Source organism: Sebastes fasciatus, chromosome 2, assembly GCF_043250625.1.
Source record: "Sebastes fasciatus isolate fSebFas1 chromosome 2, fSebFas1.pri, whole genome shotgun sequence".
Lineage (NCBI taxonomy): Eukaryota > Metazoa > Chordata > Actinopteri > Perciformes > Sebastidae > Sebastes > Sebastes fasciatus.
In genome coordinates, this window is record NC_133796.1 from 8,093,734 (window position 1) to 8,121,249 (window position 27,516).

At 41.1% G+C, this 27,516-nt stretch overlaps 1 protein-coding gene across 2 annotated transcripts in view; it reads left to right on the plus strand.

Annotated features, from left to right (window-relative positions):
• cdh8 (cadherin 8) overlaps nucleotides 1–27,516 on the plus strand; it is a 117,568-nt gene that overhangs the window by 53,734 nt on the left and 36,318 nt on the right. For both annotated transcript variants that reach the window (XM_074660422.1, XM_074660428.1), the window contains exon 4: nucleotides 23,216–23,335. In XM_074660422.1, the coding sequence (XP_074516523.1) occupies nucleotides 23,216–23,335 (120 nt within the window). The remainder of the gene's footprint in view (nucleotides 1–23,215; nucleotides 23,336–27,516) is intronic.

The window sequence follows — 27,516 nt, forward strand, 5'->3', positions numbered from 1 at the left end:
AGGCTCCCGGGCTGGGCAGGGACGTGGCAGGCCGGGGGTTTGGTGGTGATGGTAGTGGCGGCTCACAGGCTGAGCTGTGGGTGAGAGGGGGTCAGAGCGGTGAACCTGGCCAAGGCTGCGACTCTCGCAGGCCTGTCTAACTGCCAGGCGGCGGGCATGCCAGCCTGCCCTTTTTCAGTGGCCGTGCTAAATGGGGATAGGACAGGCCTCCGAGGCAGAAAGGATTTAACTGACATGCTGGAGTTTCCCTGTAAATAACCTGCTACACTCCTATCTATCTCTCCTCATTTGGCAACGGCATCTGCACTTGTGCATCTGTGTGTGTGCACTTATCTCCTGTGTAGGTGGGTTTATTTGTAGGCTTGCTTTTATTCACATCTGTTTGTGTCTCTAATACTTGTCACCTGTCCAGGGCTGGCTTAAGGCATAGGCCGTATAGGCGGTCGCCTATAGGGCACCACCTTCTAGGGCGCCACCTTCTAGGGGGCGCTGGTCACCCTCTAAAAACAAAAAAAACAAAAAAATGCCAGTGGGCGCCCTTCCTTATTTTCTGCATTGATGTAACTAAGAAAGAAAGAAAGAAAGAAAGCTGCCCTTCACCTGTCAATATCCCAGTACATCCATTCTTCTTCATGGCTGAGCTTCACCCAGCAGCATTGTTAATTCAGCATCTCTTTGTTTCACACTTAGCCATTACATAACCTATACCGTGTATAAGAAAAAAAGGTAAAGTCAGATATTCCCTCGCTAACACATATGTTGTTCAAAAAAAATAAATCACAAAAAAAGCATACACGCGCATAGTAACAGCTGCTCAACATCACGTACAAATGTGTATTACTAATTCATCAAATGTTATTTATTATCCAATGTACCTCTGAATTATGTATGTAACATCATCAGTCACTGGTCCAGATACAGTAATATAAGCCCTTTAGAGCCTCCTGGGGCATTATTTTGTTTCTAGAGCGTGCAGGCATGCACATGCTGTACAGTACATGTAAATGCATGTGTATTTCATGCACAGAAGTGAACATGTGCACTAAAACGCATACCTCCTGCGCGTTAGCATAAGGCAGCGCGGTCGTAAAGACGCTGTTGTTCAGGTGTAATTTGTCCCCGCTCCCCTGTGTAGCCCGCAGAGACGCACTCTCTTTGTAACTCGCTGCCTCTCTTCCTCTCATGCACACAGACTTTTTATTTTGCTCTCCTTCTCTTGTACTTCTCCCTCCCTCCCTTTTGCTCGCCATCGCTCTCTTTTGCTAAGGCTAATGCTCTCTCTCGGTCTTCCCTTGAGGGAGAACAAAAAAAGTAGCTGGCTTCTAGGTAATGAAGCCCTTCAATGTGATCTGCATGAGATTGCCTCCCTCGCTGGCCTGGCTGCCTTGCCCCGATGAATAGCAAAAGACTCTCAATTAGACTAAGGACAAAAAGCAGCTTTCTTCTTAGCCACAGTGTCGTTTCTCAAACAAAGTCGCCTCTTCTTTTTTCTTATTTTTCTTTCTGCACCGTGCCCGTGAAGTAGAAAGGGAAGAGAAATCCAAAGGAAGGAGGTAAATAACAAGCAAAGTTCATGAAAGGGAAGGTAAATGAGAGAGAGTTGTGTGTGTCGGAGCATGTATACAAGCTGCCTGTTTCTGTAATGATGAGGGGAAGGATGCGAGTAGCCGGGGCCTGTCACAAATGCCACCATCTGTGTTGTTGCACTGAGTGGATGTGATTATAAATGGATTTCATGCAAGAGGGTCAACAGTGGGTACAATGGAACATGAGGGAAGCAGAGGTTAAAAACGAATTTAATTTGTCTAAATGCATTTTTTTAAATATTCATAAGGCTGAAGTGTTAGAATTAACACCTGAAAAGACCTTTTTTTTTGTTTTCAAAAACCCGTAACCTGTCACGTCCCAGGTTACTGTCCTGCTTAATTAAGTGTTTGTAATGAAAGTTTTTGCAGCCTTGAAATGCATGTAGGACTCATCTTTCGCTGTCATGCTGTCACACACTGCTGATCACTGCATCAAGGTCAGTTAATCAATCTGAGAGTGAAAACAAGGACACAGCATCCTCCCTTCAGCATTGCTGCAGGGGAGGAGAGGGACTCATCCGAGATACTGCGATGTCTTCTGGTGGCCACTGGTGGGCAGATCACCTTACTGGGAGTGAGTGAGTGAGTGAGTGAATGAATGAGAGTTTGAGGTTTGAGTTGCTTTCTGAAAACACTTCGAAATGTGAACAGTCAGCAGTCAGACTGTCTCTGGATGTAGGGTGGACTTATACACAATATTGTTGTCGGTTACGATGGTCACTATGTCAGATTAGACGATTGAGAGTCATAAATTTGTGTTATGACTTGGCTGAGAGGCGTTTACAGACTGCACGTAAGTCCTCGACCAATCATCGCTGGTCGTATTTCACGACGTGCGTGATGTCATCAGGAAGGAAGCTTAATACTAATAGCAGTAGCGTATTCACTGGGATGCTTAAGTGCCTCTCCTATTTCATGCCAGCTTCACCTCACAGTACCAACATCGTTCCTCTTTCCTATTGGTCAAAGTCACGGCCATGACGGAACACGTCGTGGAACGCAAAAACAATCAAACATGCTAGACTTTCTGTCGGGTTGTTGTGACCGGTTGTCGTCTACTACGACACACTACATGAGATAAAACGCTCCGTAGGACCCTCATTGTCGTTCCCGATACAAGCCGATACCCTACGACGGCCGTGTCGGGCTATAATCAGGCTGATAAAGAGTAGCCTGAACCAGCCAGTCGATAAATTCATTAGTCTATTGACAGAAAATGAATCAGCAACTAAAATAATATTGATTCACTAATTGTCATTTAAAAAAAAATAAAAATTAAATGAAGACGTCACATTGTGTTTTAGGAAACTGTAATTCACATTGTTTCTCTATTTTCTGACCTTTTATTGACCATATTATTAATTGATGAATGGATCATTTGAGAGAATAAACAGCAGATAATGAAAATATTGTTAACCACCGTTGGCTTTCTTCTGGGCCAAAGTGGGTGGTGAAGTCTTTGTTATCTGTTGGCTCTGATTTGAATCTGTGTGCTTCTGATCAGCCATTGATGTGAAGCAGTAACAGAGACAGTTTGTACACAATTGAAGAAGAACTTCACGCTGTGAAAGGAACATTTTATCATGACGAGCACCTCTCATTTTTAAAGGCTACTTCAGCATTGTAGCGTTGCACCTCGTGCAGTCGGGGACTTGCAAGAATGATGAAAATCAATTCAAGGGAGACAGAGATATTCTTATTTTTAGTCCCTTATTTGGTTCTAATTAAAACAAAACAACAGCTGGATCCTACAATCAGGCGCGTCATTCCCCTTTTCTGCAAGAAACAAAATAATGCCAACATTTCTGCATTTTTCTTTTATCTTGTCTATATTGCATATTTGGTATTGAGGTGATCCAGAAGTAATCAGATTTGTACTATTACTATTATTTTTAGATTGTGATTCTTGGTTACTGAATACATTTGTTGAAAAGGTAATTAGTAATTGTATCGAATATATTTTAAAGTAACCCTCTCAACTATGCATACAATTCCCATAATGCACAGAGTTTTTCGCTACACTCACTTGGTAAATGCTCACATCTTTTGAACATCACAGTCCCCATAACGTAGGCCTTCTGTTTAAAGTGTGTAGTCTCCAAACAGATTTTTCTTAGGCTTGACAAAACTCCTCCACAGCCACAGAGGACATTTACTGTTTTCACTAGTTGTGTAGTTCACTATGACTTATAAATTGACTTTAACGTAACGTTAATGTAAAATTCCACTGCAGCCCTACCTTGCACGGCAGCTGGACACTTACCATGTCACAAGATCATGCGAGAATCGCGGGATCTAATGTCTCATGAAAATCCATCTTGTCAGGCTTCAAGCAATGCGTTTGTGTCCGGCTCGCCAGACAACAGACCAATCAGCGTCCTGTGAAGAGCTACTGCAGCTACAGGTGTGGCTTAGGTGTGTGTGTGAGGCGTTGCCATGGAGAGGCGACCATTCGTTCCAAACAACAACAGCGGCTCCTGAAGAGGTTAGCCTAGATGCTGCTATAGCATCAGTTCTATCAGAACTGAAGAGCATTGAAACCATTGAAAGAAGAGCAAATAACTGCATTGAAGGCAATGTTTCGCTTTCGTTAGTTTGATTGACAGATGGTTCATCAAAGTATTTTTTTGAAAGTGCCTGCCCTTTTCCAAATAGTTTCCAGTGACGGCTTCTCAGATGGCTGTGTGTAACAAATCCTCTGACATGGTCAGGTTAACTGGTAATGGAGTGCTATCCAATTGATACTTTAGTAAATTATTTGAATCACCTTCATTGTTCACCCCTAAAGTGAACCAGCTCAAAAAGCACATCCTTTGTGTGCACTGACCACAGCTCATACTGTACTCTATTCAGAGCCCTTCTGATGCTGCAAGGAGGCAAAAGTGGGTAAATGTAGATAGACACAGAGTTGTTGTGACTAAGACGCAATGTATATTTTTTTATCAATCTTTAATCTATTTTTTATATATATTGACTTTATATGTTCATGTAGTATAAATAAAACATTTTAAAATGTTGTTTCAAAGCCTCAACAGCAAGAATACCAGTAACACAGATGTGGTATAGTAGCACTGATCTACAGCAGCTGGCCTTCAACCAGTATAGCATGACCCTGTGTATGTTATTGCTTTATAATGTACAACATGTCACAGCCAATTTAATAGAAGTTGCACTCATTTTGATGACAACAACGATGACAACGGCTATTTGGTGACATATAAATGACAACCTCACCTATATGTGTGATCAGTAAAATTTGCAGTCATTAGTCCGGGTACATATCACATCTTACTGGAGATAGAGCTGGTGTAGCTCGGCTCATTTTCGTTTTCATTTTTGGCGAGGAAAAACTGGTATGGCCATTTCCAAAGAGATCCTTTGACCTCTGACCTCAAGATATGTATATGAAAATGGGTTCTATGGGTACCCATGAGTCTCCCCTTTACAGACATGCCCACTTTATGATAATCACATGCAGTTTTGGGGAAAGTCATAGTCAAGTCAGCACACTGACACACTGAAAGCTGTTGTTGCCTGTTGGGCTGCAGTTTGCACATTTTTTTATGCTAAATGCAGTACCTGTGAGAGTTTCTGGACAATACATACTTGACCAATCTCCCTTTAAGATACATTTTGAACAAGATAAAAAACTTGCATACATTAATTTGTGATTAATCTCGATTAACTATGGATTATCATGCAATTAATCGCAATTAAATATTTTAATCAATTGACAGCCCTAGTTTACCGTGTTAGACAGATGGCTTTTTTAATTTTGTTGTTTTTGTTTCTTAATTTATTTATGCTTGCACAACAGAGTTCTGTAATTTCATCTTTAGCTATTAACTTCTGCAGTAATTTATTTCTGATGATTAAGACATAACACATTTAATGGATTTTATACAATTGCGTTATCTTCAATTTGACACAAAAGTTCCGTTTCAAAGGAATCGTGGAAGTAATCTTAACTTTCCAGTGTGTGGGTCTGTGTGGCGTCCTTATCGGCTGTGTTAAATATCAGCCCCAAGTGACGAGGGACTGTTTGAAGTCACGCTGGTGAGTGGGAGGTCCTCTCCGCTATCGACGCTATAACAGGCGAAACGAGAAGGTTCTCCAGCTCGCACCTCCGACTTGGCAAATGCTTACTCATATCTGCTAAGATGCCAGGATGCTTTCTCGTACACATTCTTCAGCACATAGCCGCGGCTCACCTATTAATTATTGAAGAAGAGAGTTGTGGATATTTAATGTTGTGTTGTAGGGCCTTTTTTTTCCAGTACACTTTTCCTGCTCTGCATTCATCCCTCTTTGCTCCTCAGCGTCTCCCTCCCGCTGCATCTTGTATTGCGTGGTACGTCGTCCCCACTTACTCTTTGCTTTTTTCAAAAAAAAAAAGAAAAGCAAGAAGAACTTTTTGCTCTGTGGCTCTGCAGCCAAGAAGTCAACATGAATGTGTGTGTATGCGTTGGAGGCTGTGCTCCCTTTTCATGCTTCAGGTGATTTTACAGTGTTGAGCTGCAAGAACAGGATCCCCTTGTACTCTCATCCCTCCATGTCTGCATTATTAATTGTCTGAGGTACAGACCATAGCTATTTGGACCCTGCAGGCACCCAGCACTCAGTGCCTAAAATTAAAAGCAACGATTGCATCCCATTGGAAAGTTACTCCCACAAAAGACAGACTTGATTTAACTGCAAGAAAAACCCAATTACATAAAGAAAGATGCTTTTTTTTTCTTGTATGTGGTAATGTGTGTGTGAGTACAATATACAGCCAAGATTCATGTGCCATTCTGTAGCTGGTGGTGGAGGGGGGGATTGGTCAATGCAACATAAATAGGGGTGGAACACATTCATCAAGGTGGCAGAGATTTGAGACTGGAGAGGCCCATCCAATCACCGGCGGAGAACAAAGGGGAGAGGCATAAAAGTCTGTACAGCAAGGTCATTTGAAAAAGAAGCTGATAAGACGAAGGGATCAAATCTCCAGTACGGAGCGAGGCCCTCCTCTTGATGTCTGTCCCCATTAACTAAAGCCCTCGCCTGGCTCGCACAGTCACTGCCACGCCTCAGCTGTCTGATACAATGAAAGGGAAAGGAAGAAAAAAGAAGAAGACTCGTCCACCGTGCTGTGCTTTCACTGCTTTTATTTTGTCATCAAAATATATGGCCCCGCTTGTGATTTAGTTTTCTAACCTTTTCTTTTTTCTTATATCTTGTCCAGATATTACTTTAAATGTTCTGTTTTTTAGGGCTTTCAATCTATTTAACTGTTTAATTAATTGCAATTATTTGCGATTAATTGCAAATGAATTGCACATTCTTTATCTGTTCAAAATGTATCTTCATTGTCGATTGTCAACTATTTAATATGCTTATCAACATATGAGTGGGAAAATATGCTTGCTTTCATGCAAATATATGTATATATGTATTATTGTAAATCAATTATCAACACAAAACAATGACACTTATTGTCCAGAAACCCTCACAGGTACTGCCTTTAGCTTATAAAATATGCTCAAATCATAACATGGCAAACTGCAGCCCAACAGGCAATAACAGCTGACAGTGTGTTAGTGTGCTGGCTTGACTATGACTAGACCCAAACTTGATGTGATTATCATAAAGTGGGTATGTCTGTAAAGGGGAGACTCGTTGGTACCCATAGAACCCATTTTCATTCACATATCTTGAGGTCAGAAGTCAAGGGACCCCTTTGAAAATGACCATGCCAGTTTTTCCTTACCAAAATTTGGCATAAGTTTGGAGCCTCCTTCACGACAAGCTAGTATGCCATGGTTCAAATGGATTACTTAAGTTTTTCTATTTTCATATGAGGCCGGTATCTTTACTCTAGCTTTAAAACTGAACCCGCTACAATCTCCGTTGTTCATACGAACTCTTCTCGTGAACACGGTAAACACAACCCCATTTCAAGGCACCAAAAGTCCACAGCTTTGGAACCTCACACTCTCAATAATGCAGGCTTTCTGTTAAAAATGTGTTGTCTCCAACTAGATTTTAAAATTTAGCCTAAGTTTGGAGCATTATTTAACCTCCTTCGTGACAATCTAGTATGACATGGTTGGTACCAATGGATACCGTAGAGTTTTTAGTTTCACATGATGCCAGCATTCACTCTAGCTTTAGAAATGTGTTGTGTTAATGTGTTAAAGGAATTAGTGGCGTTGAAAGGAATTGTCAAAGTTAACACAATATTATCGCGTTAACTTTGACAGCCCTATTTTTAACCTTTTCTTTTTTCTTATTTCTTGTCCAGGTATTACTTTAAATGTTCTGTTTTTTTTATCATATCTTATAACAGAGTGATACCAAATTGAGGTGTGGTTACTGTTTGTCTTCCCCTCCTGTCTCGCTGTCGTGCAGACGGCTGATTTGTGGCATCACACAGCCTTCTTCTCCTGCTCCGGCTGTTTTGTGTGTTGGAGCATTGGCAGCTGCATTGCTCTCAACGCTGCAGTATGGATTTAGTCCGTTTGTGGTTTTACCACAGTCACAGTCTGGTGTCCACACACACACACACACGCACACACACACAAACAGTCAATCTTACAGCAGGTTTACTATGTCACACTGGGGGCTGCTGTGTAATTGGGTGAATCTGCTCTCCAGCACGCTACAGAGATAGCCCTTTAAAATTTCACTTCACTTCTGGGAGTGTAAACAAACCTTGGGATTACTAGGGGTGTAAATCCACATTCCACCATTTCTGCCGCTCTCCTCTCCTCTCATTTTTCTCCCCCTCTTTTTTCCTGTTGGCCACCTACTTTTAGAGTTTATGGGCAGGTTTGCTCAGTATTTGGAGTGTGTGTTTGTGCATCTGTCTGTCTCACTGTGTTTTATGACTGTCAGCATGTTAACAAGTGCACGGACGTGTGTCTATCTCCATCGTGGTCATGTGTACGTCGGTGCTAGGTGTGCGCTGTGGGCGTGTATTTTATGCATGTCTGTCGTGCGGACGCTTTATGTGCAGCTCTCTGTCTGTGTGTTCTCTGTGATGGATTGCTTGTCAGGCGGCAGCATAGCACCGCTCTCACCGGCTGACGGAGACATTAAGTCGCCAGTCACGTAGACGTAGTAGGTTTCACCATTCCTCTGGGGAAAAAAAGCGCTTTAACCCTTCTTGCTCCGGGACGGCTGTCAAATGACAGAGTGTGTTACTTAGAAGGTGCTCGGCGCTAAAACCCGCAGTGTGGCTGGATTCAGTGGAGTTCAGCGGCTTAATGCAGTTGTGTGGGAGGTGGAAGACCTCTGTCCCACGTTGCTTTTAGATGGGCCAAACGCTGGGGTTATGGGCTACAGACTGGGTGCCGGGGGCTTGATTTCTTTATTTATTTCTTTATTTTATTTTACTTCTGCAGGGTGTAAGAATAGACAATATGTAATTGACAGAGCACATCTTGTTGCAGTGCTGCAGCCTTGGGGAGTCGGTGCTGAGGGAGGGATGACAACGCTTCCCTCCAACTCCGTCCTTTGTTTTTAATGCAACGTCATCCTCAGTGCTGCTGCTGCTGCCCCCAGAATATGAAAATAGCACACTGAATGTGAATGTTCACACTAGCACCTACAGAAAATGTAGTCTTTCTGTTACAGATTGCTGAAAAGCACCCCTGAGTATATATAGTGTTCATTTTTTGCAATCATTTTCATTTTGTGACAGGTTGTAATGCATTATATATATATGTTAATATATACCAGAGTTATTTCAACATATACTGATACAACAGTTTGTATGATATCCTATGAAAAAGTTATTCCTCCTTTTTCGTTCGTTTTCATACGAATGTCCAGCAATACGTGTCAATTTCCACTACATACATGCATACGGTATTTTCAAAACAAACTTCCGTCCTCACAGGAAACAACTTGGTTAGGTTAAGGCAATAAAACTAGTTAGTTAGGTTTAGGAAAATATCGTGGTTTGGCTTAAAATAACTCCGGAAGTCGCGTTATTTAAGTACTTAAATTACATGACAAATAAATGTTTTTTGGGCTGTCTTAGACCATAGGAATAGCATGTATGGCTTTTGAAAATTGTATGGGTGTAAGTGTAGGAAAAAGGTGCATCAAAGCAAAGCAAGAAACTAAAGCAACCTAACCAAACCAAATGGGAACCCAACACTGCAGCAGAGTGGAGAATAATCAGTCCAGAGACAGTGACAAAGCTGCAGCCATGGTTTAAGTAAAATAGGAGCACCAGGCCCAGGTGTTCCAGATTACACCAATCAGCCAATCAGTCAGCTGCAGAGCAGGGAGAGAGACACAGGTTAGTAACTGGTCAAACCTCCAGGTGACACACAGGGTCATCACAATAGTATTACAAAGTTAGTTTTTAAATGAAAAAAATATCCTTAGTCATTATTCATTGACAGGAAGTTTGATCACATTTGATTGACAGGGGCCTGGTAACATGAGCAAACATTTACACACAAACAATTACCACTTCCGTGTCCGTCACGTGATGCCATTGGGCCCAAAAATACTTTTTCCGATAGACTTACATTGGGAAAGAGATGTCTGTAACTCAGCGGATATTTTATTTTATTTCTTTTAGGTAAATCAACTTCCCGGTTCAAACACTAGAATAGCCCTTATTTAAATCATTAGGTCCTGCAGGTTGTAAAATGCATTAATAGCCGATTACAGAGTTATTTTCATGCTGCTGTTCATGTGAATGAGCCCCAGACCGCGGGTGGACTGCGGCTGAGAGGCGGAGTTAAAGGAAACACTAGTGCGCTTGCTCTATGGGCCCAATGGATGCGGAAGATCTGGGTACTTTTATACTCAGCAGTCAAGCCATTTTGGCTTCATGCGCCACTGAGCAACTTTCATATGAACCCTGCGTCCAGTTCGCTTTATACATCCATGGTGTAAAAGCTCAGAAAAATCAACTTCATTCCGTTGCTTTTTTGCCACATAATATGCATGCTGTGGTTCACTGTGGCAAAGTTATCTCTTTGTCAATTTCCTATAATTTGATAGTGCTCTCCAACCCATCTTGAATCGGTAAGGCTTCTTCCCTAATCCCTCTATGTCAAGTGAAGTTTGCGTGGGTATCTTTTGTTCTCCTTCTCCCTACTAATGTGACTCAATGGTTTGCAGGAGTATTTGGTACTGAGGACATTTGCAGCTAACTTGCTGTGAGAATCTTAATCTTGATAGACCAGCAAGCACGCAACACAGCTTGTTCTTAAACAGGAGATGACATTTTTTTTTTTGTATTGGATATCACTCCTAATTCCCTCCTTGTTGGATATGTATCCATCAAAAAAGGGTATTGTATTATTTTAGTCTGGAGCACAGTGGCTCTGCATTCACACAGATATACACAAACGCACACACACTGGGAGTTGTCTTGTGTTGGCCACTGAGCAGCTCAGCTGGAACAGTATTGGGCTACACGCCTCGTTAAGGGCATTTTGGCAACACTGTTTACATAAGTAATTCATTTCTGGTGTTAAGTAATAACTTTGATCTCTGGTTTACCACTCTCAGGAGCTAGTGCTGATGTAGCGCGGCAACAATTATTAACCGCAAGTTCATTTCCCACCACAGTTTTGCATTATGCTGAAACTTGTTTTTTTTTTTCCTCTTTTTTTTTTTTTTTTTTTAAGGAAGCATAATTCACATTAAACACTCTTGCCCCTGTGGCAGAGTTCTCAAATTAAGCAACATTTTGTTCATTTACCCATGATAAAGTTGTTCATTAGAAAATATACTTTGCCTTATTCTCCGCTATTACCTCGCCATTGTAAACGCCTTGGGAGCAATTAAACATGTGAAGTGGCCAATTTTCCGTCCTCGACTTCCAGTCCTGAACTCTATCTGCATGTTGCACACACTTCCCTATGAACTAATTAAAGTGAATCAATGACACAAGCCTTTAAAATGGCGGCGTGTGTCATGGCCATCGGTGGGGAACAAAGGACCCTCTTAATTATTTTGTTCCTGCCGCTCCCGTGTACGGCTTGTCAAGGCGGCAGACGCGGTATAGCCGAGTCCTTGAAATAGGGATGTCATGTACACACACAGACACGTATTGTACAAACACACACGCTGTCCCCAGTATCTCGGTGACGGCTCCCCCTCTGTCTTATAAAGGACTAGTAATTGTACTACAACAATGACAATGTAAGTGCTTAAGTGTGACGGTCCCCTTACTCTTCAAAAGTGCAGCGTCCCTTATCCATCATTGACTCTTGGGAACAATGCCTTGGATGCTGACAACCATATCTTATCTTCAAGATATATATTTCTTTTCTTCCTATTGTAAGGCCTCCTCTGGCCCATGTTGTATTCGGCCCGAGTCTAATTTTGAAAAGTGTGTTACAGCCCGATATAAACACATATATCCTGATCTTTACAGCCTTCCGCAGGGTGTTCCTCATTCATTTGTCCTCAGCTGCGGCCCTGCTGAAACACGCACTTTAGGATGAGTATGCATTAGTCCTGTTATGAAGACTAATGGGCTCAGAGAGACCATGTTTTTTCCCTCCTTGCAATTATTTACCGTGCCTCCCTGTAATCCGAAATACTTACATCTTTCAGGTATAAATATAAAGCATCACGGCAGAGGAGGGCAACCACTTTTAGTCACCAGCCTGGGCTGTAGATCACAGGAGCGTTGTTGGTGGAGATGGTGACAAATGAAGGGGTGGGAGGCTGCTTTGGAAAAAAAGAAGTGCACACATGCCAGTTGTTTATGAGCATGCTGATTTGTTTAAGGGTTTCCCTCAATGCCCATCTGCAGTGTTGCCATAAATGCCCATCTGCAGCCCAGGAATCTAAAACTGGCTTTGTAGGAAAATCAACTGGCAGCACTCCAAGTATGTCATCTTCTCCTCTGAGAGAATAGACGGACGGGGATGGATGGATGGATGAAAGGATGCCTCGACACGCTTGTTTTCTCCACCTCGTTACAACCGTTTCTGTGTTATCGAGAGCTTTGGCCCGCCACGCTATACAGCACTGCAGCGCTGCACACTTTGTGTTTGACAATACTCTGCCTCGCGGAGCTAATCGCCTCTTAATTCTTGCATCACTCCCCATCTGTGCGCGTGCATTTCAATCAAATAGGTGGTACTGTCCAAAAATAGTGCTGCCGGCGCTGCCGGGAGAGATGGGCTGTCAGTCTCCCTGTCTGATCATGAGCTATTATCCTCTCTGCCCACAGACAGGAGAGAGAGCAACACCGGTGTCTATGTGATCGTGATCAATACATAATCACTTTCCTGTCACCGCGATGGCGCTATCAGGGGACAATCCAGCCCCACGGACCAGCCATTTTAGAAAAAAAGAGTTTGGCACGCCATTATTCTGACCTAGAAAAGCGGGCGGGGGAGGAGGGTGAGCTGTGGCTAAGTGAAGGCTGGACTCATTTAAACAGTCATTGCCATGGGATGCATTATTACATTTTCACTATGCTTGGGTTCATTACATTAGTTTGCAATGTGCTGTTGTAAGGAAAGTGACTGTTGCGAGACCGGGCAAATATTTACTGACCATCAGACTGACTAATAGTGAATGACAAGGGAGCAGCTACAGTTAACACCATTTATCACATGTTTTTTTTCTTAACAATGGTCTAATTGGCCAATGCATGCATTCTGAGTTTTGCTTTTTCTGTATAATAGACAGCTTTTTCACATTAAATCGTGTCACTCTACAGCCAAGAAGTCTGCTTTTATTAATGGTAATTAAATTACCGCTGGCAGCAAGTGGGGAAAAAAAAAAATGTAATTGACTCTGAAGATTCTTTTCCAACACAATGTCCCAGTTACCTGAGTGCATGAAACATTAGTGTGGTGTTTTGGGTGAACCAGCGGATATTAGGAGCTGCTCAAGGGCAGACGTGTTTTTACCTGCCTCCTAATATCGCTAACTACTTCTCTCTGGCATTATAATTGTTGTGTATAAAAAAAACATATTTTCAGTGAAATAACGACAGTTAGTCAGACGGCTTACTTTAACCAGATTTTGAAATGGGCCAAGACAGCATCACAGAATAGAGTGAAATAAACAACCGTTTAGAAAAGCGTGTGAGAGGAGGTAAAGAAAAATATATGTGAACAATACCAATAACGCTGCAGCATTAACATCACATTGGACACAGGTCTAGTGTGTATAGTATAATTGCATGGTTTGTTAGCACTTACATGCTGTTTGGCATCAAGCTATTTGTCTAACATCATGGCTATGGTACCTGGACTGTGACATGACCTTTTATGGACGAAATGGGTTGTGAATGAGAGTTATTGTGTTGTGAATCGGGATGCTACATTGTTCAAACCAAGCTTGGAAGGTTATTAGAATAATAATAATAACATGTCAATTTTTATTTTGTAACTTCATCAACGGATATTGTGTGTTTTCTCTTTAAGGCAAAAACATGGCTTAATTGCACTGGTCAATGTTTAGATTTTATTTTGCTTCCATATTCAGACTGGGAAATTGTGTTCATTAAAGGCCACTAAAAACAGAAATATCAAATAAATAATATATTCAATCATTTAAAAACAACAGACATTTATAACACCTAGAAGTTACGACTCCCTATTGTAGCAACTATCCTCTAATGTTTTAGCCACTTGCTTTTAGCAGGTATTGTGCAAAATGTGCTGTTAGCTCACAAGCTGACCTCCAAAATGTCTATTTAAAAAGGTTTGGTGTGTTATCTGAAAACTCACTCTTTTTTTTTTGTGGACATTTTCTAATATCTAATATTTGCTTCGTGCATACCTTACTGTGGCAATAAAACCACCAAGTACCCTGTGCTGTCATGCACGCTGCTGCCCCTCTGCCCCTCTGTCTGTTTCTCCCTCTCTCTTTCGGCCCCCGCGGTGTAAAGCCAGTCAGACATAAACAGTATTGTTTTACCCGGGTAGGGCTCACAGCGGGGCACTGTGAGCCCCACGCCTCATGCAGCCCACAGCTCTCCCCATGCCTCAGTGATATCCCCTCTCTATGGCTCAGTGCCTGCATGCATATGAATGCCCCGTCTTCTACCCTTCACGCTTCTGAGCCGGTCCAAGCTGAGCCGAGCCGAGACGTTACTCAGCCGCCATGCTTGTTGGACGCAGGGATGCGGAGGAGAAGTCTAGCATTCCGGCGATAGTAAATGAACTGTAATGACACATTCTTTTGAGTGATTATAGGTATGATGGTGCTTGAGCTGAGAGTGCTTCCCCGCGGTGCGGTTTGCTGAGTTGTGCTAAGCATGCTGTGGGTGAATTCTTGGCAACGGGGGGGGTAAAGCAGCTCATGTTATTGTTAGATCAACTGGAAAATAGAACCTCTGTGTATAGAAACATTATAATGGAGACTTTGTAATAGTTTTGTGAATTGCAGTTTTTTTTATGTTGTTTTTGGCCTTTGCAGAATATTACATGAAGTGAGCTGTAACTTTGTGGAATATTGTGTTGAACAGTAGTTTTTCAAGACCCTTTCTTTGTGTGGAGCCCATCCAAAACAGTCTCACGGCAGTTTGTGAAATAGTCACAACATTGAATCTATTTGATTTGTGTACATATACAAATTTCCCTTTTTTTTCGTGACGCTCATCGCGACTTTCAGCAACGTATTTTTCATGCGTTTTCCTACAAATGTCACGTGACGCACTTGTCAATTTCCGCTCGAGGTCTTTTCAAAATAAAACTACTTAGTTAGGTTTAGGAATAAATTAACTTGGTTAGGTTTAGGCATCAACATTACTTAGTTAGGTTTAGAAAAATATTGCAGTTGTCGGTTAAAATAACACCGGAAGTGCTGTAACTTACTGTAAGTACAGAAGTTACATGACAAATAAATGAACTTCGACTTGTGGTTTCACACGGGACACAAACACCAGTCTCCTGGGCCAAAGACCTGTCCACCCCAACCTCCTCCCTATGTGGTGTTCGCCACTCTCTATACTTCCCGGTTCAGAATTACATGGATTACATACAAAGTGATTTTGTGCTCAAAAAGTGAAATGTGTCAGTCAATACAATCAATTTTGTGAGTATTTCACAAACTGCTCTGTGACTGGGCTGGCCCATCATACACGGTTTCAAACAAAAAGAAAAAAATGCAGTAGTCTTCATTTTCATTTCACCATCCAGCTGCATTGTTTTGACGCCAGTAACTGGGGTAAATGCACATCTTAATCATGCTTGTTCATATCTGTAGATAAAGCTGTAGACACGTGTAATGTTTAATTTTGAAACGCATTTCCTCTCCCTCACCACCCTGCAGTGTACAGTAAAGCGTCTGCAAATGAGAATCTCGTGATGGCTCCGAGCTACATCTTTACGACCTTCCACTGTTTGATTATGCTCGCAATACTTCTAAGGATATAAGCAGGCTGTATACAGATGAAGCCGTGTTGTTGTGGGATAATGTGTTAGAGAAATAAGCTGCAGTGTCCTTCCACAGCCATTGTGTGTCACATCGGGCTGCATCGCCCCCCAATTTATCCCCCTCTCCGGTTCAAGGAAGATTCCTATTGATTTCCCATCACTGAGCCAGTGTACAGAGTAAATAGGAAGTGTGGGCCCTATTATTTCTGTCGCTTGATAAAACAGGAGGCCAGGCCCCCCCCATGTCTTTATTCTGGGTCTCCTTTAGAAACCGCTGGCCCCTTCAATCAAAAAACAAACAACAGCTGTAAATCTGATGTAAATGCCTCATATACTACGGTCCTTTTGAAAATGATGTGTGTTTAAATTAATGGTGTGGTATTAAATCCTGTGAATTTCCAGGACGTGATTAATGAGATTATACTTAGCGTGGGGGAAACAAGCAGGCTGTATTTTCATACATGCTTAATGCGTGTCACTCTGTGGGCTACTGCCCAAACCAACAGAGAGAGAGAGAGAGATTTGCTCTCCCAGGAAACTGTTATATGTAATCTTTCAGTGTCTGGGCATTTGCTCGACAGCGGGAGGAAAGTGAGACAAATCCATTTAGACAGAAAATAGCATGATTGCACCTACTTCCACTAACAGGTTTGACCAAGAATGGTGTGTAAGTAACACGTTTTAGGTAAAAAAGATGCCGGAGCAGTAGAGCGTACAGGACATCGGTTGCATTCTGGGTGAACATTTTCCAGCGGAGCCTTTTTACATACCTAATTCCTGCCTGTGCCATTTTGCAGCCATTCAGGGTTTTTTCTTTTCCATCCCTGGAAGTTTACAGTTTTTGTGTTGCTATTATTGTAATCGCCACAATGCTACAGGCTTCAAATAAAAGCCAGAGACAATATTCCTCCCACAATCGAGTTTCCGTGCCCATCGCCTGGCCCCACAGCTGCATCCATTTCTGCAGTGTCCCTGAAATTTCTGAGCATTATCAAGGGGAAGGACGAGCTAATCTGCACTGATTTGAAACAGGACCAAAACACTGGCTTTCCTAATCCCTCATTTTTTTTTTTTTATCAGGGGTGGTGAGGAGCATTTTACCCCTGTGGGAGGGAAAGAAAGAGGGAGCTATTTCACGCTTCGCCGGTTCCACTGTTTTTATGAAGATTTTTTTTTTTCCCCCTACCCTCTACTTCCCCCCACTTCAATCCGCAGTGTAACGGAATTTATAAAGCCTGTTTGCAATAGTCACACACCTTTTTAGAAGTACGAAGGTACTTTTCATAATTAGGGCTGTGTAGATGGCTGCCTTCTCCCTCTGTAGTAGTAGTAATTTAACTTTAAGGCAGATAAGGCTCTGTATCTCTGGGAAAAAAGGTGGTGCAATTTCTTTAGCTGTCTCTCATTTTTCTCATTTGACAATTGGCAAACAGCTACGGCACACAGGATGTAATTTGCTTCTGCGTGAGCACACCAATTTGGATTATTGCACACATCTGTGGGATACAATTGTATAATAATGTTTCCTTACATTCTGTCAACCCATTTATTTGATATTTTATTTACTTATCTAACACGTTTGTGGGGAAATTTCACCTAACGGCAGTTTTTTAAAGCAGAACTGTGGATAACCTCATTCTGAGGTGTGATCCAATATGGTGTGTCGACTTAAAGGGGACATATCAAACTCAATTTTTCAGTGCTTGTGCACATCTATTTGGGTATCTTGAGTGCCAACCAACCCACAAACTGTGAAATAAGACAACCCTGTCAGTTTTTTTGTGGGCTGTCTAGATCAGAAAACATGTGATTTAACAAGCCATTGAGATTTGGCTCCCCTTCCTATGTCACATGCAGGCTCATTAGAATATACCGTCCACAGCTTGAGAACTACCTTTCCAAACCATATTTTTCTTGGAAGCCAATCAGAGCAGACTGGTTTTTTTTTCAGGAGCAGGGCTTAAAGAGGACCTATTATGATAATTTTCCCCTTTGTCTGAAACGCTCTGTTTGAGCTCCAGAATCCCAGTCTGCTCTTATTGGTCAGCAGAGCCCACTCTGTTGTGATTGGTCGACCAAACCAAACTCTTCGGACTCTGCTCCAGCTCTGCTCTAACTAGTTTTGTTTGAGGGTGTGCCAAACTAGCCGCTAGGCAGGTATAATGCAGATGTGTTACTTGGTGACATCACCACGTTACAGAAGAAATGGCGGGACTTCAATCAAGGCATTTCAGGCAGTTCAGGAGAAGTGTTTCTGTGGGTGAGAGTAACTCCCTTTGGCGTGGATTGAACGCTTTGTAACTTTGCAGACCTTTTAAATGCACAAAAAACTATATAGCACACTAAAGGAAAGGGAATATGCACAAAAGCATTATCTCCTCTTTAAAGAGACAGGCGCTAAAACGGAGCGTTTCAGATAGATGGTGAATACAGGTTTATTCAGACAGACAGTATGATAAAAAAAAGTCTTTTTTGAACATTAAAGCATGCGAACATGTTCTAGTAGAAACCCAAAATACAAGTATGAATCTGAAAATGCGCATACTATGTCCCCTTTAAGATAATGTGAGATGCTTCAACAACACACGCAGCTTATGGTGAGTACAGTCAAAACAATTGGATATCACACTTTCATATAAGTTGAGAGTAAGTGATCTGAGTGGCAGGTTAGTGGATTCAAGTAGAGAAAACTCAAAGTCTATCAGCAGTTGACATCAAGTTAGAGCGTGCAGTTTGTTTTTTTCTTGCTAGTGCTATCGCAGCAAGCAGAAACAAGAAGAAAAGAGAGCTCATTGATCTGCTGTGATCTTAACACTGCAAAAGGCATGGGGTGTAACAAGCGATATGGAATTTACAAGGTAAGCTTTGGCAACACAACAGCACGGGTCATCATAAGACGATGAATTACTCGAACACCTCGGTCTCGGAGGACCACTTGAGGCTCTCACGCTGTGAAATAATTGGGTTGCAACAGTGAAACTGCTACTCCAGTTAGAGTGCAAAGGTGGCTTTTGCTTTGTTTTGCTGTTACAAGACCACAGACGCGGCGGTGACTATTAATCAATGGTTGACACGTGTAGCTGACGTCACAAAGAGGGAGATAACTGCGCGGATCTGAAAACAGCTTTGGTGTAGTGCTATTTATGAAAGGCCCTTAAACTGAAATGGTTTGCTTTGGGGATAAAATATGATTTCCAGAGTTTTTTGTGAACTTCTTGTAGATCAGATGTAACCAGTGGTGGACGAAGTATTCAGACCTTTTACTTGAGTAAAAGTATCAATACTACATTATAAAAATACTCTGTTACAAGTAAAAGTCCATCCATCCATCATCTGCAACCATTCGCGGGGGGGCTGGAGCCGATCTCAGCTGACATTGGGCGAAGGCGGGGTACACCCTGGACAGGTCGCCAGCCTATCCAAGTAAAAGTCATGTATTCAAAATCTTACTTAAGTTAAAGTATACAAATGTTAGCATCATAATATACTGAAAGCACCAAAGTAAAAGTACCCATTACGCATGAATCGCCCATTTCTGAATAATGCAGTTTGAAGCTGATGTGGCAACTTTTAATAACTTTAAATACCGCTGGGTAGCTTAACCTATAGTAATGTATCATTATTTATTAGTTGATATAGATGTATTAGTTATCTAAATCTGTAAAGCAACTAGTAACTAAAGCTGTCAGATAAATGCAGTGGGGTAACATGTACAATGATGGCTTCCAAAATGTAGTGAAGCATAGTATAAAGCAGCATAAAATAGATTTTTTTTTTTTTTTAATTGGTGATACATGACCAGAGAAAACAGAGGAAATACGCTGTGGTATTCACTTTCGCTCAAAAGGTTCACAATCTACAACAGCCAGAATGCACTGGGTTCTCTGTCGCCACTGAGTAGACAAAGTAAGATACTCTTTTCAGTGATAAAACGTAGATAAAAATGTTACACTTTACGGTGACATTTCAGAAAAAAAAAACTGACGCTATTGCACTTACTCCATACTCAGATGTTTCGTTTTGCTCCGCTAGCTTTGGCTTTTTCCAGTTTCTTTTCGGGATCTTGAAATATGTCTCCAGCTGTCCTGTCCATATGGCCCAAAGCTTGGGTGTAACGTTACACATGCTTGAGCCCTTTCCTCTGTAACACTGGATTCAGCAACTTCATCCAGAAGAAACTGACCTAAATTCGCTGCAGCACAGCGACTCCACTTCAGTTTCCGTCGGTGCACATTTACCGCAGCGGCACCACGAGTTGGTAGCTCTGAGCCGCTATCCTCACCGGCTAGCAGTGCGTGTCTCTCAGCTGAGGTGGCCTCATCCTCCATAGACCGTAATTCCTCTGCAACTTACTCTGGTTCATATGACCCAGTATGTCCAATTCCAGCATTACAATATTGAAATTGTTTTCCTCCATAGGAACATTGCCTTCTGCCATGTTTCTCCCAGTGGTTGTTTTGATCTTGGAGCGGTGAGGAGCAGGCATACAAAAAAAGTACAAAGTGCATTACAAACAGCCCAGAGCTGGCAAAAGTCTGACTTTGGCTGGTAAATAAGAAGGGGCCTTTGGGTGCTGGCAACATGGAGAGAAGTTCATTGTTCATTTGCATATACTACCAACATTGTAATGATACAAAGCTGGTTGAAAATCGACAAAGTATCCCTTTAAGTCATCTCTGTGCACACTGGTCAGCAGGTCAGTTGGTGTTGGTCTCGGTGCATGTAGAGGCGGCAAAAGACAGTGAACCAACAGCATACAGATGTCTGATTTGACGGTTGCACACTGCGCAGGGATTGTGTTTCCAACACATCTGGCATTTTAATGTTTTAATTCATGACTGAAACCTCTGAATCACAATGTCGGTGCCAAAACTCGGCGAAGGTCTTCACTACAAGCCTTTTCATCTGCAGTGGACAGACTTCGGCGCCCGTGGCAGGACCTGTGCCGTCTGCGACGAGGGACCGTCTCCCTTTGTTGTCAGAACACCTCTAAACATCTTTCACAGAAACAATTACCATACCATCTGTAGCTTCCTGCCAGCGTGCTGCTCACTGTCAGCATGTCAGCTTCTTTCCTCTCCTTCTTTCTCTCTCTGCTTCTCACACGCACTCCCTCACACTGAGACTGATGAGGAGCTAGGTCACCGTGAATTAAAATGGAAGAGTTTAATTGCGTTAATAGTCTCTTTATACTCAGTTTTTTCAATGCATTTTACCCTGATGCCTTATAATAGAGCCCTGAATGGTGGATTGAATTGTCACTAATCTATTTTGTGATTTGCCTTGAGCATTTGGCAGAGCTGGTGTATTGATGAAGGACCTTGAGTACATTTCCTGCAAAACCTCACAGTGCCGGTTTAATAAAGGACACCGTTCCTGCTACATTGAGTATTGTTGGTGTGAAGGTGATGGCTAATTGCTCTAGTGTTAAAGGAATAGTGATATCCGATCAAGCGTTTTAAGAATACACGTGTCAACAGTTTATATGCATTACATCAAAGCCAAACTTTTAATTGGACAAACTCTTCTCAGAAAGCAAAGTGTTTTCTTTGTGTGTTTGAGGCTTACGGTTCGATTTAATGGACAAGACTCCCATATATACATTTCATCAATGCACAACCTTCAACAGAGTGTTTTCAAGTGACGCAAAACCTTTTAGTGTGTATATTCGAGGTCTGCACTTCTTCTTCAAGACCGTGTAGTTGGTGAAAGTACATCTTGGCCATCAGTTGATTCGATTACTTTCCCTGTTGTGTTAGAATAAGTACGTGACACATCCATCGCTGTTGTGTTGATTTGCACAATAGCTAATGTATCCAGCAGAAGCTAGCATTACGAGAAGCTAATCAACACCGACATGACTGGTTTGCTCAGTTAGGCCAAACACCCACTGTGACATCTGAAGTCACGTCACATTTGCCGCAAGTAATTGACACTTTGACACCAGAACTGAACACATATTAAGGGCATGGGGCGGCACAATAACAGATACAGTTTGTTTATGAGTATCCATGCTCATTCAAATATCCTGTTGTTTTTAGTTCAGACTAAAAACAAGTCAAACAATAATTTTGTTCATTATTATATTGCCTTTAAAGACTGTACAGAAAAAATAAATAAATATATATATAAACTGTATATACTATATATATATATGTATGTGCCTATCTTACAGTATTTACTCATTGACAGTGGTAATAACTGTGCAGTTAGTAGCTCTTGGGTCAATGTGTGGGATGCATATTCTATATTTGCCATAAATTATAATGTGGAATTTGGTGAATATTGTGAAAGTTATTGTTCAATTTACATATTAAGGGGAGACTGGTGAAAAGGTTAAAAAAGTTGATTAATTACAATTAATTTTTGTATAACAAGTTTTCAGAAAATATGTTTATATATGCAAATGAGGCAATATCTTATGTGTTAATTTGCATACATTAGAGTCTAATATTTTTACAGAGTGGATTTCCGATATGTCTTTTTATCACTCCATAGAGAAAATACTCTCAACAGCTATAAAAAAAAAGATTTTGCCATGTTATTATGAATAAAATGTTCTATAAATCAGGCTATGAATGACATATGAATAAACCCCTCTGTAAAAACCCTTCAGAATATTGATAGGAATTAAGTGTGGTGTATGTAAGTGCTACTGAAGTGGATATTTCTGACTCAGACTATGAGAAAAAACTTGTTTTGAGAAAACAGACTTTGAAAATATGGATTGTAAAATATACGCTACAGGTGAATGGGGTAAAAAAAATAACTAATAGATATCACCATGAAACTTCCCCATCGATACTTTTGTACATGTTTTCTGAAATGTTGTGTTTTAATATACAACTGAGACATTATCTAATGCTATGTTTCGGTGAATTTAAGAGATGTCTATCGACACAAATAGACAAAGTAGTGAAACATTTGTTTTACTTACTTTCCACTAGTCTGAAAGAAGACATGTTATGGAAGGGCCTTCCTTTTTTTTAAATTAACCACAAGGTTCAGCTGCCCTCCCCCATCCCATTGATTTTCATACTCTCCCTTATGTACTAAATGTACAGATGAAACATGCTCAGATGTCATGCACACTGCTGATATTTCAGCGCAACACATTGTAAATGTCAGGCATGTCTGACACAGATGGGACCGGGTTTATTGGAGCAAATCAACCCCACATAGAGTTGAATAGTCTCATCTTGATTGGCACAGCTATGTAGAAATGATTGAGTCATAGTCCCGAACTCTAACTGTCTTTCTACCCCACAGGTACCCCAGTTACCCGGGTAACAGCCACAGATGCCGATGATCCAGTGTACGGGAACAGCGCTAAGCTAGTATACAGCATACTGGAGGGACAACCGTATTTCTCTGTAGACCCCAACTCTGGTGAGTGCAGCTCAGTGCTTGTTGGTGTTTTAGAATTATATGATGAGTCTCTATTCCACTGTGACTGTTGTGTTCCTCCACATTGAATTTAATTAGAAGACAAAGAAGCGCACACTGGAGGCCATTTTGGAGCATGCTTGATACATTGCATTCAAGAGTCACTGTGCAGCGTGGCCATGTCAAGTTGCTTACTGCAACCAGCTAAAGTATTACACTATAAATAGCACGCTTTCTAATACGAGCAATAACACAGAGGTCCAGCGTGATCACCAAAAAAGGAGAAACAAAAGGAAGACACCTCTGAGAGGCAGGCCGAGCTCTTTGTGCTGTTATTCATTGTTTGCCTGACAAAGCCTGACGAAGATCTCCGCGAGATCGAAACGTTGCTTCATTAAATTTAATGGGAGCTATTAATACAGTGTGCAAATCCTTTGTCTGTTTCTAACCAATGGAGAGCATAATGTATGACAAAATGTAATGAATGAACGCCACGCCCATAATGGGACAAAAAGGAAAAGAAATAGGCTTAACGGTGAGACAGTGATTACATCTGAGGATTATTTCAGTAGTCCTTTTCTTCTAGACATAGGCCAGAACCGTTCAGTATTTCAACATTGTCCTTTTTCATTACCTGCTTCAACTTAGATAAATGAGCTTACAATGTCAACTCAGGTCAAGTGGTGGGCTATCCCTATTTGACAAAGTACTCTATAAGCACAAGGTGGACTGTGTACGATCTGGCCATAATTTTTTTTTAAAACATTAAAAGACACAAAATAATATCATCAACAGAATATGAAGAGGTTGCAGTGTTGATGTTTTGTCAAAGACGTCTATATTTAGGGCTGTCAATCGATTAACAGTTAATTGCGATCAATTGCAATTATTCCCAAATTTCTATCTTTTCAAAATACACCTTAAAGGGAGATTTGTCTAGTATTCAATACTCTTATCAACATGGGAGAGGACAATTATGCCTGATTTATGCAAATGTATGAATATATGTATTATTGGAAATCAGTTAACAACACAAAACAATGACACGTATTGTCCAGAAACCCTCACAGGTACTGCATTTAGCATTAAAAATATGCTCAAATCATAACATGGCAAACTGCAGCCCAACAGGCAACAACAGCTGTCAGTGTGCTGACTTGACTATGACTTGCCCCAAACTGCATGTGATTATCATAAAGTGGTCATGTGTGTAAAGGGGAGAGTCGTAGGTACCCATAGAACCCATTTTCATTCACGTATCTTGAAGTCAGAGGTCAAGGGTCAATATATGTACTTTAAGGTCCTACCCCAACTGTGAGGTTTATTTTAAGCATTCAGGAGCCAACTGTGTATAACAACTCAATGTATAGACATGTTTAAGCAACAATATTCAGTACAAAGTTATAATGCAAGTTTTGCGTGCACCATTGTTTTTCCAAGCTGTTCACTGAAGGCAACGAGGTTTTTTGAAAAAGTACTGAATGTCAGTTACCATTAGATCGTGACCAATCCTTGACGGGATAATTAATTATCATAATTAATGAAGTTACCTCTGCTGTGCCACGTGCATAAAAATGCCCATTGTTAATTTGGAGATGCTGGTATCGTTCCTGCTGCTGTGTGATGGCTACAGGTAGAAATATATAAATAGACACATTTTTCAGTGACGTGTAATTAATCTAATAGATTACAGACATAATTAAAAAAGGCTAATCTTAAAATATATGTAAGGTAGATATTGGTTTTAAAAGGTCTTATGTGAGGTCTCTGTGTGTGCGCCTCCGTCAACTCAACCCACACTAATTGTGGTTTTGAGTTGCAGTGTGAAAAAAAAAAAAGCCTTACATTCTTACATATTCCTTTGTGCGGAGGCAGCAGTTATTTTATACAGCTAGTGTGTATCTTTCATTAAGGAGTGGGATTGTGGCTTTTGTTTGGGCAGTGAGAGACAGACCTTGAAAGCTGCTGTATCACGTTAAAAAACAATATTAAATCAAGAGCACAAATTAAGTTATCTGTACGCACAAATCATTAAATTCAGAGCACTTTTTTCTCTCAATAACACCTCCAGGGCTCCATAGCAGGGAAGAAATGCCAACTGAATGAAAAAAGAAATGACAGAAATCAATCTTTAAGTAGATGATGAATAATTATACGGAAAAAAAAAAGTGGAGATCACAGGATAACAGAATATAAATATATGAATATGTAAAGTAAATCAGTGGCTGTGAAGTCTGGGCTACTTGGTAAAATGTGACATCTAAACGTGAGATGAAACACCAACAAGACATCCTGATTAAATGAATATGCATGCACATTCTGCTGTATAGCAACGGAAGCTCCTCGAAGCTGGCATTCAGGCCAGAGGGTCATTCTTCTTGCAGTATCTGGGATAAAAGGGATTCATCCAACACATTTATTATAATTCATTAATATTTATAATTTAATTAAAATACAGTGTATATGCATGTATATAATGCTGTATAGGTTTTGGCAGCAGAGCTCTCTGTGCACCGTGGATCTAAAGGAAACAGAAAGACAGATGTGACCGTGAGAGGGTGGTTTTAATGTACATGTGCACTGCCCACAGGTGCAACAGGTTGCACAGGTTCCAGCAGGCAGAGATGCAACAGCTTCCCCACCTGCTGGCCCACCTGAGCTATAATCTCACTCTGCTGCTGTGCATTAATCTAAAATGCATACATTTTCTGAAGGGGCAATAACAGGGATTTACAGTAAAACAGTCAGAAGACCACATGGCGACTGTGTTAACGAGTGTTTTTGTTCACCTCCATGTAGATATGTCTACATCACCTCTTTCCGGCAAGCCCGTAAGGGACAACATTAGTAAATGAACAGTAAAAAGGGGAGCTGACAATGTTGGTTATAGATTTAAAAAAGTTGTGTAACAACAACAGGACCGCAGGTACATCAGCCCATCTGTTTGTTGAAATGCGTTTAGATTACGGCTGCATGAAACTGCTGTTAACTCAGACTCCCAGGCTCTCTATCCCTTCCCTCTACAGCTGCACACTTACGTTTCAAAACATGAACAGTACGCTGGGGGTAAAATGTGTATCATTGGGGCAATATGAGTGTATAGATTTAATTAAAACAGGAAATAATGCAGGGGAAACATGTTTCTATAGTTAAATAAGTAAAAAAGCACCCAGACAGCTGATATGATGATACAGAATTAATACTGTGTATGTGGCTCCCAATAATAACGTAATGTTTTAATCTCACAGAGATCTTCGTCAGGCTTCTCAGACAACAGTTACTGACATCACTAATGGAAAGTATTATATACACGCAATATTACTCACACGCGATTGCAATCTGGAAAAATGCAATCACTCTGGCCCCGCTGAATAAGCCTGATACACGTGTAGCCTTTCACAGGAAGTATAGGCGACGCATGTTGGCCAATGAGGACAAAAGTACGCCTTTATCAGTGGGATACATCGGGACAAGTGCAATGGCTTCTCCATTATGTTTTCCCTGGTTTAGCTAGGTCAAATGATCATCAGTGACATGCTGTATAGTTCAGCACCCGACTCGACTGTTATCAGTTTATTAAATGTGCGTTATCAGTCGTTTTAAGCCTCATACGTGTGGGCCAGTAGGGGCCTGCTACACCTATACTACACTGTAAAAGAGAAGGCAAAACTTAAAAAACAATACGTTCTAACTAGGGCTGTCAATTGATTCAAATGTTTAATTGCGATTAATCGCAAAATTGTCCATAGTTAATCACAATTAATCACAAATTATTCACATATTTTGTATCTGTTCAAATTAAGGGAGATTTATCATGTATTTAATTCTCTTATCAACATGGGAGTGGGCAAATATGCTTGCTTTATGCAAATGTTTGTATATATATATTAGAAATCAATTAACAACATAAAACAATCAAAAACATTGTCCAGAAACCCTCACAGGTACTGCATTTGGCATAAATAAATTAATATGAATAAATAAATATGCTCAAATCATAACATGGCAAACTCAAGCCCAACAGGCAACAACAGCTTTCAGTGTGTCAGTGTGCTGACTTGACTATGATTTATCCAAAACTGCATGTGATATCATAAAGTGGGCATGTCTGTAAAGGGGAGACTTGTGGGTACCCATAGAACCCATTGTTATTCACATTTCTTGAGGTCAGAGGTCAAGGGACC